The 15004-nt window shown below is 45.4% G+C and overlaps 1 protein-coding gene across 1 annotated transcript; it reads right to left on the minus strand.

Annotated features, from left to right (window-relative positions):
• Positions 1-289: 289 nt before the first annotated feature.
• On the minus strand, positions 290-14605 carry LOC138775053 (vomeronasal type-2 receptor 26-like). The gene is made up of 5 exons (XM_069955795.1): positions 14588-14605; positions 13736-14536; positions 10043-10246; positions 3937-4060; positions 290-1185 (listed from the first exon to the last, which is right to left on the minus strand). The coding sequence occupies exons 1-5, from the start codon at positions 14603-14605 to the stop codon at positions 290-292; spliced, it is 2043 nt and encodes a 680-aa protein (XP_069811896.1).
• Between the last annotated feature and the right edge of the window lie 399 nt (positions 14606-15004).

Genomic DNA, 15004 nt, shown 5'->3' on the forward strand with positions numbered 1-15004 from the left:
CCATATTGTAACACGTTAACTTTTAGCCTGCCTGTAGGCACCACTAGGGGGAGCTCCCATTGAGCTCTATGATAAATCTGTATACAATGAGCTCCCACTAGTGTTGCCTACAGGCAGCCAAAATTTAATGTATCTGTGAAAGTTTATTTCTATTATTCAGTTTGTTTGGTCATTTGGTGATTAATAATTTACTGTCATATATAGTTTTATAATATTTCAAGAAAGAATATCAAGAAATTCAGAATATTTAATCAAATATTCTTTTGGAATTTATATAATGTCACAAAGCTCAGGTCTTCAGTATACAGGATTTTTTATTTAGGTCTGGCTTGAACAGGATGATATAACATTTCGGGAAGAATATACAGCCCAACAGTCCAGCGTTAGAGGTCAGGATGGCAAATATCTCCACGGCCACCATGTATTTGCCTTTGGTGCTGAGATAAGCCGGGATCATGGCTATCCAGACACTGCAGAACACCAGCATGCTGAAGGTGATGTACTTGGCCTCATTGAAACTGTCCGGTAATGTCCTGGCTAAGAAAGCTGTAATAAAACTAACAGCGGCCAGAATCCCCATATAACCCAGGACAGAGTAGAACCAAAGATCTGACCCTTCATTACACTGAACTACCATCTTCTCCTTATAAGAGTGTGTGTCCAGCTCCTGGAAGGGGGGAGAGAGGGTCACCCAACTCATACAGATGACCCCCTGGACAGAGGAGCAGATCAGGAGCATACAGTTAGGGAGCGTTACTCCACTCCATCTGCTCCACACACTTCCAGGCTTGGTGGCTCTGAATGCCATGTAAACCATGATGGTCTTGGCCAACAATGAAGAGATAGATACTGAGAGTAGTATTCCAGTAGAGATCTGACGTAACCTGCAGGTTGTATCCACAGGACGACCGAGGAACAAGAAGACAGAGAGGAAGCTCAGCATGATGGAGACCAGGAGGACAAAGCTCAGGTTCTTGTTATTCGCTCTCACAATCGGGGTGTCCTCATATCTAATAAATGTCCCCAATATTACAGCCGTCAGTGTAAGAAGTAACATGACTACTGATAGAACAATTATTGATATCCCATCAGAGTAAGAGAGAAATTCTAGCACTTTGGAAATACATTGAGTCTGGTTGACATTGGGCCACTCATGGTCGGGACATCTCCTGCAGGTTTCACTGTCTGAAGAAAAGATAAAAATGATATAGTCATTGATCACTGATATTACACGCTTTAACAATACAGTGGTGCCTTGGATTACGAGCATAATTCGTTCCGGGACGGTGCTTGTAATCCAAATCCACTCTTATACCAAAGCAAATTTTCCCATAAGAAATCACAGAAATGCAGACAATTGGTTCCACACTCCAAAAATAATGATTTATTATTCTGAATAACATGTAAAACTAATGAAACAAACATTCAGAAACAGCAGGATATGTGATATTATAGGTTACTGTACAGTAATGGAGAGGACGGGAAACACAAGGGCTGACAGAGACTGCGGGGAGCAGGAAGGAATGAACAGGGCAGATGTGGGCACAGTATAGCAGCACTCTCTGTCCAGGGAGAGAGGGGTTACAGCTATGGAGAGATTACCTCCACAGTCCTGTCCCCTGATGCAAGCCCCAGCCTGAAGTGGATCTGCTATGATTTGGAAGGTGAGGAAGACCTTCTGGGTCTGAGTACAGGGCTTTAGACCTGGCTGTGGACGCCTGGTCACTACAGGGTTAAGAAAGTAATCCATAAAGTGCTTAAATGCTGGATTCTGTCATCCCCCTAAACTGACTAACTACCACTGTGAATATTGCTGCCTAACTATATTCAGATGCTTTCCCTGCTCGTTTCACTGTCCCTACTGATCAAATCAGGAAAGAGTTTGAGAAAATTTGCCTCAGCGTCGCGTTTTTATAGAATGTGCGTAACGTATGTAATGACGCTAATCGTACAGCCAATCACAGTAATGCCAGTAGTAAACATGGCTCCTACATTACCTGATGTGCCCTTCCTTCCCCACCACTTCATTGGCTCTTTCAAATTGGGTGGAGAAAACTTACACAGTTGCGTGCACCGCAAGATAAACGTTCACATGTTCAAATATGTTTGAAAATGATCGTTATAACCATTCCCATCATCGAACAAATTGTTAGTGATCGGAGAAAACTAACAATTAGCGTCATGTTCGTGCAAACATACGAACATTTACGAAAATGTTTGCTCATCACTACCCTGGACAGGCAGCAATATAAGTCTACGGATCCAGTCCAATGCAGCTGGATGGTGATCGTGGTCATTCGGGAAAAGAATCATTTGAAAGCATGATTCCTTCAGCGATATGGTCAGGAATTGGTCAAGGAATGAGCTGTCAGACCTCGAGCGATCAAAACTTTTCACATTTGTCAATCTAAATGATAGTACACTTTAAAAATCACTTTAATTTTTTTTTTTTTGTTTGGTGCTCCAAAACATAAAACATAATATTCCTCAATTATGTTCCTTAGTGACCATCCCGTATAGGCCATTGGGTGAGCACAACCTGTTTTATAACATCCATGAGGTCATTGAGGACAGTTTATCAAATCAGTCTCTAAAGTGTAAAATGATACCAGAAAATTCTACGGAAACTTCACACTTCATATTACCCACATATCCAGATGTGTGAGAATAGGAAACAAAAAATTCAGGAACCTACAGGGTTAGTAATGTAAACATCCCCAACTTGGGCTGCTCCAAATAAGATGAAAATCAGACAATGGGCCCTTCAGAAGATGCGCTTGCTTTATCCCCTTCATGACTAAAGACCATTGATGCCCGGATGTCCAAGACATACTAAAGCACTGCTCTATCACCTAGGCTGAATCCCGGAATTCTAGGTGGTCCCCAGGCATGTTTCTCCTTCCACACGGACCAGAAAGACATCAGCAATCTAATGTAGAAGGTTTGGGTATGTTCAAGTTCGATCGATTCTAGGATTTTCTAAGGTTCGATCATCTCTACTGAGGATAAAAGTAAGAGTTTACTTTCATCTTCAGAAAAACAGATTGCTGATCTCAGGGAGACAAGCCAAACAATAACACTGCCGGCTGCTAGTGAAGCGCCCAATGCAGTGAAATCCTAGGTGCATTGCCCACTGGGAAACATGAATACGCAAAAGAAGAGCCCGTTGAGCCTCATCAAAGAGTTTCAAAACACAGGACTAGCCAGATATCCCTCCGGGAAGGACCCAGCCAAGGGGTGGCTCCTGTAAGGAAACCACCAAAACTGCCATATTAAGTGGCCCTATAAGTCAATGTAATGACAAGGGAAAAACTAAGGCCAGGTATCCATCCACATACAGCTGTTTCGGGGTGTTGCCCCTCATCAGTGTAGAGTAGGATTCTGGCTAGGTGGGAGCAATACCTAGTAGAGCCATAAGAGAAACAGATCACTGATCTCAGGGAGACCAGCCAAATGATAACACTGCCAGCTAGCGCCATTTCCTTGCACTTTGCACTTTTATGCAGCGTGTAGTGAGGCCATTTAGAGCACTAGGGGTGAGATTACGGCACCAAGAGCACCAATCCAGAGCGCCCTCGGCTGCCCCGCTCCATTAATAATAATTAGAAGGTAATGGATGGTAAGGGGAGGGCCGGATTGGTGTTCTGGAGACAGTAGCCTCAGTGCTCCAAACGGCCTTACTACACACTGGATTAAACTACTAACTGCACAGAAACGGCGCCGAGAATGAGGGTAAGAGACTTACGGTCATCCTCAGCGTCCTGTGCACAATAGGGAGCTATCAGCAGGTTGGGTTCTTCTAACCTGCTGATAGTTTTCCTTTAATAAATAATGAACAGATGGTCTGAAATGCCGTAAATCTCATTTGGAGCAGCAGAACACCCTCTACAAGCCGTGTATATACATTCATGAAGACATCACATTTGGAAATCCTACCAGATGTATTTGATATTTCCCCTTCAAAACATGGCACACAGCTGTAACAGCAGGGATGTATTGAAGTCCCTGGGATTTTTTTGTTTCCTGGTTGACAACTTTTTGTACATACAGACTCTGGAATCTGTGAGAAAACAATTCAGTGAAAATGTTGAATTTGACAAGAACCAGTTATTTTATTTCACAATTATAACGTTTCTATCAATAGCGTATCTGCACAGATGTGTCCTCACTCAGGGCCCCTTTCTGGAGATCGCAAGGTTGAGAGGGATAGCAGCGGTCAGACCTATTCCAATTGGACACCGCTCTGCTAGCTTTTGTATAAGGGATGGAGTTTAGGGTCTAGATTTCACCTGATATTCCTTGACTGCACCTTAAAGGGGTAGTGCGGCGCTAAAAAATTATTCACAAAATAACACACATTACAAAGTTATACAACTTTGTAATGTATGTTATGTCTGTGAATCGCCCCCTTCCCCGTGTCCCACCACCCCCGCCCGTGTACCCAGAAGTGTGTGGTGCATTATACATTACCTGATCCATGTCGAGGTCGTCCGCCATTTTGTGCCAAATGTCATCTTCGGACGGACGGCCGAATCGCTGCTGCGTCATCAGCTGCTCAGCCGCGATTGGCTGAGCATAACTCTGGCAGCGATTCAGCCGTCCGTCACAAGATGGCACAAGATGGCGGACGGCCTCGACCAGGCATAATGCTGCGTCAGATGACAAGAACGATCAAGGATGCTCCTCGCTGGGTCAAGTGCTGGCTATGGGGGAACTGTATACGACCATAGTCAGCCAAGCACATACAGTTTCAAACAGAGTCACCAGTCTTGGGGGTGGGGGGGGGGGGTGCCTGAACACTGACACTGTCATTTATCTGGGGGCCCTGCCCTTGTCAGTCATTGTGCCGTGTGCGCGTGGAGAATCCTCAGTCCGACGCTCCTTGTAGGGCTCAATGTGCACCAAAACACCACAGCATGAAAATTAATTGAGAGCTACCTAAAGATTAGTCTAGTCACATTGAGCAAATTGTGCAATATCAATGCAAGTGTGGAATACCAAAGTGCACTCAACATGTGCTATAAAATGTATCTGCCAAAAGTGGCATAAATTGCCAATCTTAGAAGTAAACAATAATGGCAGGAAGGAGAATTTATAACAATGCAGAAAAAAACAAACAAAAAAAAAATTTAGCAAAAAATTAAAAAAGCAAGAAACAAGAAATGATGAAAGGTAAAGCAAGAAATCACATGGTGCAAGGAAATAAAGGACAACAAGATAAATCACTTAGCACAGCTCTCATGGGGGTGGATGGAGCAGAGTCTCCACGCGTTCCGTCCTCAAGACTTCCACACCCGCATTGATATTGCACTATTTACTTAATGTGACTAGACTGATATATAGGTAACTCAATTTATTTTCATGCTGGGGTGTTTTGGTGCACATTGAGCCCTACAAAGAGCATAGGACTGAGGATTCCCCCACACACACGGTACAATGACTGTCAAAGGAAGGGCCCCCAGATAGATGACAGCGTCTCTGTTTGAAACTGTATGCACTTGCACTAACTATGATCGTATATAGTTCCCCCAAAGCCAGCACGTGACCCAGCAAGGAACATTCTTGATCACTCTTGTCACCTGAGGCAGCATTATGTCTCTGACCACAAGAGGCCGCTCTCTGCACCGGTGTACAGCACGGACGAGTGATGTGCCAATGTCACTCATGCGCTCGCTGGGACTGTGGATCAGGGCTCTAAATTGGTCTATAATTGCGGATGCGAAGTTACGGACAAAACTACGTAACATGTGAATCTAGCCTAACAGTGTCAGCAGTTTACAACAAGAATTGCAGCTAACAAATTCCCTTCAAAGTGAAAGTACCATTAGGTACAGCTCTGCACCTGGATGGGCACAGACGCAGGGATGCCGGTAGCGTGGTTCTTATTTTGAGTTAGCTATAGCTAGAAATAGCTATTTCAGGTGATGCACCTGCACCTACACTGATCCACTGTTCCCCTCCCTGCTATGAATTCTGAATAAAAAAGCTTAAGAAGACGTCTCCTGGTGAGTGCTGGACTTTCCTTCATTCCAATATTGTATACCTACCTTTTTATTTATGCACCCCAGCTGTCTTCCATGAAGATTCGTCCTGCCTTCCATATTTGCTCCATTTTAGGGGACTGATTGTATGCAGTGCGGGATAGCTATCTCTCACCTTCTTTACCTTTTTTCTTTTTTTGAGTTGCCTCCTGGTTCCTGCGCTTAGTGCCAGTCTATTCGGGAGAGCCGGCCCGCCCAGGAGCCATGCCACATATCCCTCCCCTCTGTGACGCGGCTCCATTGATTAATATCCCCTCTGTGATGCGGCTCCATTGATTAATATCCCCTCTGTGATGCGGCTCCATTGATTAATATCCCCTCCCCTCTGTGACGCGGCTCCGTTGATTATTATCCCCTCCCCTCTGTGATGCGGCTCCATTGATTAATATCCCCTCCCCTCTGTGACGTGGCTCTGTTGATTAATATCCCTTCCCCTCTGTGACACGACTCCACTGGTTAATAGCCCCTCCCCTCTGTGACGCGGCTCCATTGATTATTATCCCCTCCCCTCTGTGACGCGGCTCCGTTGATTTTTATCCCCTCCCCTCTGTGATGCGGCTCTCTGTTGATTAATATCCCCTCCCCTCTGTGACGCGGCTCCATTGATTATTATCCCCTCCCCTCTGTGATGCGGCTCTGTTGATTTCTATCCCCTCCCCTCTGTGACGCGGCTCCGTTGATTAATATCCCCTCCCCTCTGTGACGCGGCTCTGTTGATTAATATCCCCTCCCCTCTGTGACGCGGCTCTGTTGATTAATATTCCCTCCCTTCTGTGACGCGGCTCCATTGATTAATATCCCCTCCCCTCTGTGACGCGGCTCTGTTGATTAATATCCCCTCCCCTCTGTGACGCGGCTCCGTTGATTAATATCCCCTCCCCTCTGTGATGCGGCTCCGTTGATTAATATCCCCTCCCCTCTGTGACGCGGCTCTGTTGATTAATGTCCCCTCCCCTTTGTGACGCGGCTCCGTTGATTACTATCCCCTCCCCTCTGTGACGCAGCTCTGTTGATTAATATCCCCTCCCCTCTGTGACGCGGCTCTGTTGATTAATATCCCCTCCGCTCTGTGACGCGGCTCCGTTGATTAATGTCCCCTTCCCTTTGTGACGCGGCTCCGTTGATTACTATCCCCTCCCCTCTGTGATGCAGCTCTGTTGATTAAAATCCCCTCCCCTCTGTGACGCGGCTCTGTTGATTAATATCCCCTCCCCTCTGTGACGCGGCTCTGTTGATTAATATCCCCTCCCCTCTGTGACGCGGCTCTGTTGAATAATATCCCCTCCCCTCTGTGACGCGGCTCCGTTGATTAATATCCCCTCTCCTCTGTGACGCGGCTCTGTTGAATAATATCCCCTCCCCTCTGTGACGCGGCTCCATTGATTAATATCCCCTCCCCTCTGTGACGCGGCTCCGTTGATTAATATCCCCTCCCCTCTGCGACGCGGCTCCGTTGATTAATATCCCCTCCCCTCTGTGATGCGGCTCCATTGATTAATATCCCCTCCCCTCTGTGACGCGGCTCCGTTGATTAATATCCCCTCTCCTCTGTGACGCGGCTCTGTTGAATAATATCCCCTCCCCTCTGTGACGCGGCTCCATTGATTAATATCCCCTCCCCTCTGTGATGCGGCTCCATTGATTAATATCCCCTCTCCTCTTTGACGCGGCTCTGTTGAATAATATCCCCTCCCCTCTGTGACGCGGCTCCATTGATTAATGTCCCCTCCCCTCTGTGACGAGGCTCCGTTGATTAATATTCCCTCCCCTCTGTGACGCGGCTCCGTTGATTAATATCCCCTCCCCTCTGTGATGCGGATCCATTGATTAATATCCCCTTTCCTCTGTGACGCGGCTCCGTTGATTAATATCCCCTCCCTTCTGTTATGCGGCTCTGTTGATTAATATACCCTCCCCTCTGTGACGCGGCTCTGTTGATTAATATCCCCTCCCCTTTGTGACGCGGCTCCGTTGATTAATATCCCCTCCCCTCTGTGATGCGGCTCCGTTGATTAATATCCCCTCTTCTCTGTGACGCGGCTCCATTGATTAATATCCCCTCCGCTCTGTGATGCGGCTCCGTTGATTAATATCCCCTCTCCTCTGTGACGCGGCTCTGTTGAATAATATCCCCTCCCCTCTGACGCGGCTCCATTGATTAATATCCCCTCCCCTCTGTGATGCGGCTCCGTTGATTAATATCCCCTCTCCTCTGTGACGCGGCTCTGTTGAATAATATCCCCTCCCCTCTGTGATGCGGCTCCATTGATTAATATCCCCTCTGTGATGCGGCTCCGTTGATTAATATCCCCTCCCCTCTGTGATGCGGCTCCGTTGATTAATATCCCCTCTCCTCTGTGACGCGGCTCTGTTGATTATTATCCCCTCCCCTCTGTGACGCGGCTCCATTGATTAATATCCCCTCCCCTCTGTGACGCGGCTCCGTTGATTAATATCCCCTCCCCTCTGTGACGCGGCTCCGTTGATTATTATCCCCTCCCCTCTGTGATGCGGCTCCGTTGATTGTTATCCCCTCCCCTCTGTGATGCGTCTCTGTTGATTAATATCCCCTCCCCTCTGTGACGAGGCTCTGTTGATTAATATCCCCTCCCCTCTGTGATGCGGCTCCGTTGATTAATATCCCCTCCCCTCTGTGATGCGTCTCTGTTGATTAATATCCCCTCCCCTTTGTGACGCGGCTCCGTTGATTATTATCCCCTCCCCTCTGTGATGCGGCTCCGTTGATTAATATCCCCTCCCCTTTGTGACCACGCTCTGTTGATTACTATCCCCTCCCCTCTATGACACGGCTCCATTGTTTATTATTCCCTCAGACGCGGCTGGATTGTGGAGCAGGTAAGGTATCCTACTAGCGGCAGGGGGTTAATTGGGCTGGCACTTACATACTCGCAGCAGGATGACAATCCCGCTGCGAGTATATAATCACTTTGACACTGACAGGGGAGGTATCCGCAGCGGATTTTGCTGCGAACTCTCAGCATGAAATCCGCTGCAGATACATCCAGTGTGAATTTAGCCTTAAAGCGACGCTGTACCCACAATCTGTCCCCCCCAAGCCACTTGTACCTTCGGATAGCTGCTTTTAATCCAAGATCTGTCCTAGGGTCCATTCTGCAGGTGATGCAGTTATTGTCCTAAAAAACAACTTTTAAACTTCAAACTGGCATGGCCTAGGGTGTGTGTGCATTAGGCTGGCACAACCTCTCCATCCCTCCTCCCTGCCCTCTTCATCATTAGGAATGCCCCAGGCAGATTATCTCCTATTCATAAGCTATGTGAACAAGGCACATGTGCTGGATCGTTAAGGCACTTGTGCAGTGTTCACTGCAGAGGAATAAGAAAAATCCTGTGGCATTCCTAATGATGAAGAGGGTGGGGAGGAGGGACAGAGGGGTGGTGCAAAGTTAGGGCACAGATACTCTAGGCCACGCCAATTTGAACCGGGCTGCAAGTTTAAAAGTTGTTTTTTAGGACAATAACTGCATCATTTGCCGAACGGACCCCAGGACAGATCTTGTATTAAGCAGCTATCTGAAGGTACAAGCGGTTTGGGGGGGGGCGGGGGGGGGGGTCAGATTGTGGGTACAGAGTCACTTTAAGACATATTATAGGGTTGTTTGAAATTTTTATTCCGATATGCCATCCAAGTATTTTTCTATTATATCCACCAACCATAAGTAACAATTTTGTAGAAATCATTGTATGTAATTTGTCCAGATTCTTCTCTATTTTTCCACAAATACAAAATGTTGATTTTAGGCAGCCATGTTTCCTAGTTATCCCATACCTACCACTTATATCCTGCTGTTATAAATTTGTGGACTTTTAAAGGTGTCTCTTATTCTGTTGAACTATAAGTCCCAGCATTTGCTGGAAGCCTTTTTTAGTTTACCAGCAGTTGAAGCTCCTCAGGTTGAAGACCACATCGGCTGCATCGTGAAGAACAAGAATTTGGGTCTCGCTGGATAATGTCTGCTTACCTCATTGTTGATGGTTTTCCATTTAATGGAGCTTTTATCGATTCTTTTTGTAATATGTTCGGTAGTGTAAGGCAGGAGGTAGCCAACAGAAATTCTTTCCCATGATCCATTAACTACTATATTATTATGGATTACATAGTTAGCTACCAGTTCTTCGTACTCATGCATGGCCGAATGTCCCTTGTTTATCAAATTCTTGTTTAACTGTGAATAAAGATTTCATTTTTTTAAATTTAAGTTTTTATTGTTTTTAAGCAAGTTATTAATTTAAATATAAATTTTAAAAGGGGAGAAAAAAAACTACTTTAACTGTTACACAATCTGAAATCTGCGATGCGCCCCACATGGGCAGAGTGCGAACCAGCATCTTAGGTAATGCTCTACCAGTAGGGTACTCCATGGTATTAACTTTGTGATACTTGTCGTTTATTGTATTGAGATTCCTACTGTGTGTATAGATAGATTAACCCACTGTGTCAAGATACCTAACTATTTATTATTAATTTTTGTATTGCCGTAAGACTCTCTGCATGTTGGCACTTTAGCACATGCACTTTTCCCATGTGTTTCTTGCAATCAGCTGTCCTGATTCATTTCATGATTTTATTGTATTTTATCTTTGATCATGATTAATAAAATTCCTTTTTGATTATATGATTTCTGGGTACAGTATGTTTTTCGTAGGTATTTATAATGTTTTGCTGTAGTGGCACCCAGAGTAATACCCCCCTTTATGGTATATCTGTATTGGCTTTGTTTACTTCCGGGGTGTGATATCAGCTATTACACATTTGTTGATTAATGATTTATTAAATTGTAGCCATGCCATAGTGAATGCATTTAAGTAAAAAGACGCAAGAAAGCAAAAATTGCGCAAGTATATTCACCTGGTACTGACCAGACGTAAGCCTGCACCTGTTTGTGCGACTTTTTAAAAAGTTGCAAAAGATAAATTGGTGCTAATCCTGAATTATTCGAACTTTTGGGTGAATATTCAAAACAGGCATCTAAAAAATATTCACCTGTTAAATACTGGTTCATAAATAGAACTTAGACCAAAATTCTGTGAAAAATCTAATTATTCACCAAAAAATAGGTGCAAAGCCCTTGATAAATTTCCCCCCAAGTGATCTGTAACTTGTAAATCACTTCTTTTATCCAAAATGACTCCTTAGCTCAGAAGGACACCTGTAAAGTTTTGGCCACTAGGTGTCTCCCTGCCCTGCAATCTGCTCTCTGTCACGGCTGCGGCGGCGTCCCGTGCTCCGGGCCTCCCTCTGCCCCATGCAGCCGCCGCTGCTACCAGTTCGGCCCCGGGGGGGCGCCTTACCTCGCCCCGCTCCTGTCTCCATCTGTCCCAGCCGCCGCGCGCACCCCGGCTGCCTCAGATTTGAAGGGCCAGTCCGCCCTTAGTTGGTAGTTGCACTATTCACTCCCTATAAATCCCAGCATGCCCTGTGCCTCGTGTTGGAGCCTCTACATGCTTCCCATAGCGTTTGGCCCAGCTCCTTGTTGTTCCTGTCCACTGCCTCTGTCCTTAGTTCCTGTCCGCTGCCTAGTCCATTGTTCCTGTGCTTTGCCTGTCATCCGCGGTGACGCCTATCTACCACTGCCAGCACTATCACCTGCCTAATGCTCCTGCCACACCTCGCCCGCCTTGCGGCGAGCTCTGGTGAAAACCAGCGGCACCCTTAGACTCTGCTCCCTGGTGCGGTTTATGCCATCGCTAGTGACGGTACAGAGGATCCACTACTCCAGGCGTTACACTCTCCACTGCCTGTTGTTAGAAGAATTCTGTCTATAACAGCAGCAAGACCAGGAAAGAGCACAGAAAAATTAGGAAAAAACTTAGTTATTGCCAAGTACAGGAGACAACCAGCACTGTGTACATGTATGCTGTCTTCCTTCTTCCGGGGGTCGACACTGTGAGAACACGAAAATAGGAAAAACCACCAGCACTGTGACATGCATCCTGAGTCTGTCTTCCTCCTCCTCCAGAGGGTCCACACTTTGCCTGACAGGGTAAATCAAAGCATCAAAGCCTTCTTTCTCTAGCAGCAGCAAGACCAAGACAGATCACAGAAAATGAGGAACACACTTAGTTATTGCTAAGTGCAGGATACAACCAGAACAGTGTACATCTTTCTCCTCTAGAGGGTCCACACTGTGCCCGTCACGGAAGACCAAAGCATCAGGGAAAACTACCTATAAAGTTTTGAGATGTCCATTGTGTAGTTTACAGTTTCTTCATGTGACCTCCCATTTTTTTATATATATATATATATATATATATATATATATATATATATATATGTAGCTTTATATTTTGACTTTCAAATAATAGTCAGATAGGCGTGAACTTAATTTTAACAATGGGAGTCAGTATCTGGTGATAGTTGTGATTACAATGTACAGTTAGGGGATGTGTATTAGGCATACAAGCTCTGCAAAAAAAAAAATTCACATCCTCGACTGTATAATCATACCCATCACCTGATATGCTGGAACTGGCTCAGTGAAGGACACTGGATGGCAAATGCTTTACACTGTCACAGTCTTGTGCTACCTGTGGTTCTGGCAGCAGAAAACCGACGACACATAAAGTTTCTAAAGATGGTTTTTTTCATCTTGTGAAGTCATAGTAGATCACTATGATATCAATGTAGGATTACTGAGGGGTTAATTTGGTTATGAGAAGGTTACATGTTGGTGATGCCCTCACTTTCTAAGATGGGGAATCCTCTTTAGGCCAGTTTCACATGTAACGGATCTGCAGCAAATTTCACGATACAAATTCATAGTGAAATCCACTGCGGATACCTTGCCTGTCATTTTTAATTAGATAACATACTCGCAGCGGGATTGACATCCCGCTGCTAGTATGAAAGTGACAGCCCACTTAACCCTCCGCCGGCCAAAGCATACATTACCTGCTCAACGCTTCAGCTTGCTTCGGGGGCTCCCGGCGTCTGGATGTCCTGCTCAGCCAATCAGTGACTGCAGCAGGGCAGTGCACTGATTGGCTGAGCGGGTCGTCCAGGTTCGATTGAACTTGAACCTTGTTGAACCTTCCGCATTTGATTCCCGATGCCTTCCCGGTCTGTGGGCAAGAAGGAGACAGCCCGGGTACCTCCTGGAATTCCTGTCTCCTCCTTCCCCAAGGAGCGGGAAGGGACCTAAGATTTTTCGATGTACCTGCCCCTCCATTCATTTCCCCTCCTACACTAAACACGCCCCTCTCTCTCTCTTAGACCAGCCCCCCCCCTTTATGACGACACGGACAAGATGCGGACAGAAGATCTTGTGGTTGACAGTGATTAGGTATGTTTATTACTCTTCCGGTGGCTGTGGTGGTGGTGGTGGTGGTGGGGGTCGAGGTGGGGAAGAAGATAACGAAGGGGGGCAGATAGGTGATTGAAGCACATTACAAAGTTATTTAACTTTGCAATGTGTTTCAAATAATGGAAAAAACTGAGTTGTCCTTCAACACTCGTGAGCATTGAATCGATTGGACATTAAACTGAGACCTTATCAGAGGACTCATACCTAAAAGCAATGAATTGCAAGCCTCTGTCTATATATGAACCAGCCATCACATGTATAAATGTTCCTTCCATCCATGGGCTTGGTAAAAGTCTAGTCTAATTTCTTAGTCCCAATAGTTGACCATGGAGAATCTGCTCTATGGGTCACCTGGTATCGATAAGATGCTTGGTTACTGTTCCAATTATGTAGAGACAAGTGTATGGGATTCAGCGCCTTAGCCAGTAATGTTACTGCATTGTACACCGGGTCATACATTTCATGGGACAGGTGGTTCCCGGTGCTCCTCATACGCTCCAGCCCGGTGCAGTTGTGTAGCGCTATATTATAAAGCCTCTCATACATATCATCTTTTTTTCCATTCCCTGATAAGCAATAAAATTTTGTCATCCATAAATTCTGCAGTAATACATCTTCAGGGTATTTTAAAGGGTGAAAATCCTCGATATAATGTTTGAATTCAGCCGTAACTGCTGACTCAGGCTCCAGAGACAAACTGCAATTGAAGATCTCTGGATACTTCTCTATGAGAACAATGTGCGGAGCCCAGGAAGGAGTCAAGATCACGGTCACACCCTTGAGATACTCAGTAACAGAAGACTCAAATAGGATATCGTGATAAGTGCCGCAGAGAATGACCACTTGTGCCGACAGTTTTTTAATAATCTCATAGTCTTTGTCATGACCTACAGCCCCTGGCTGAATTCTAAGACCTTCCGATACTATAAAGGCCACACAGATGTAACGGTGGTTCAGAAAGTGGTATAGTAAATTAGCTTCTCGTACTCCGCTCTCGTCACTTGATGTTATGATTCCGACCCAAGTCCATCCAAAGTGTTTGATGAGTTCACATAAGGACAAAAAGGTTTCATGATCGTTCTGAATTGTCCTGAAAAAGTTTGGGAAATGCTGTCGGCTGCCTAAAGACACATCTGAGGCTCCATAGCTGATCTATGAGAGAGAGGGAGGGGGTCATAATGTCAGCGGTTTATATTACATTACCTGGAAGATAACATTCATTGAATATTCTTTTAAACCAACTGGTGTAAGACAGTTCTACAGATTTGTAATTTGCTTCTATTTAAAAAATCCCCAGTACTTATCAGCTGCTGTATGTCCTGCAGGAAGTGGTGTATTCTTTCCATTCTCACACAGTGCTCTCTGCTGCCACCTCTGTCCATGTCAGGAACTGTCCAGAGCAGGAGAGGTTTTCTATGGGAATTTGCTGCCGCTCTGGACAGTTCCTGACATGGACAGAGGTGGCAGCAGAGAGCACTGTGTTAGACCAAAAAAAAGAATACATTACTTCATGCAGGACACACAGCAGCTGATATGTACTGGAAATTTTTAATAAGTACTGTATATTACAGATCTATATACTTTTGGACACTCGTTTATTTAACAGAAAAATAAATTATT

This window comes from Dendropsophus ebraccatus, unplaced genomic scaffold (assembly GCF_027789765.1).
Source record: "Dendropsophus ebraccatus isolate aDenEbr1 unplaced genomic scaffold, aDenEbr1.pat pat_scaffold_1275_ctg1, whole genome shotgun sequence".
Taxonomy (NCBI): Eukaryota; Metazoa; Chordata; class Amphibia; order Anura; family Hylidae; genus Dendropsophus; species Dendropsophus ebraccatus.

Bases quoted from the DNA above. Each gene is read 5' to 3' on its own strand.
- LOC138775053 (XM_069955795.1), bottom strand. The intron at 4,061-10,042 runs GTAAGCAGACAT...GTTTTCTCACAG, and splicing joins GGAAAACCATCAACAATGAG to ATTCCAGAGTCTGTATGTAC. The intron at 1,186-3,936 runs GTAGGATTTCCA...TCTTTTCTTCAG, and splicing joins GGAAATATCAAATACATCTG to ACAGTGAAACCTGCAGGAGA.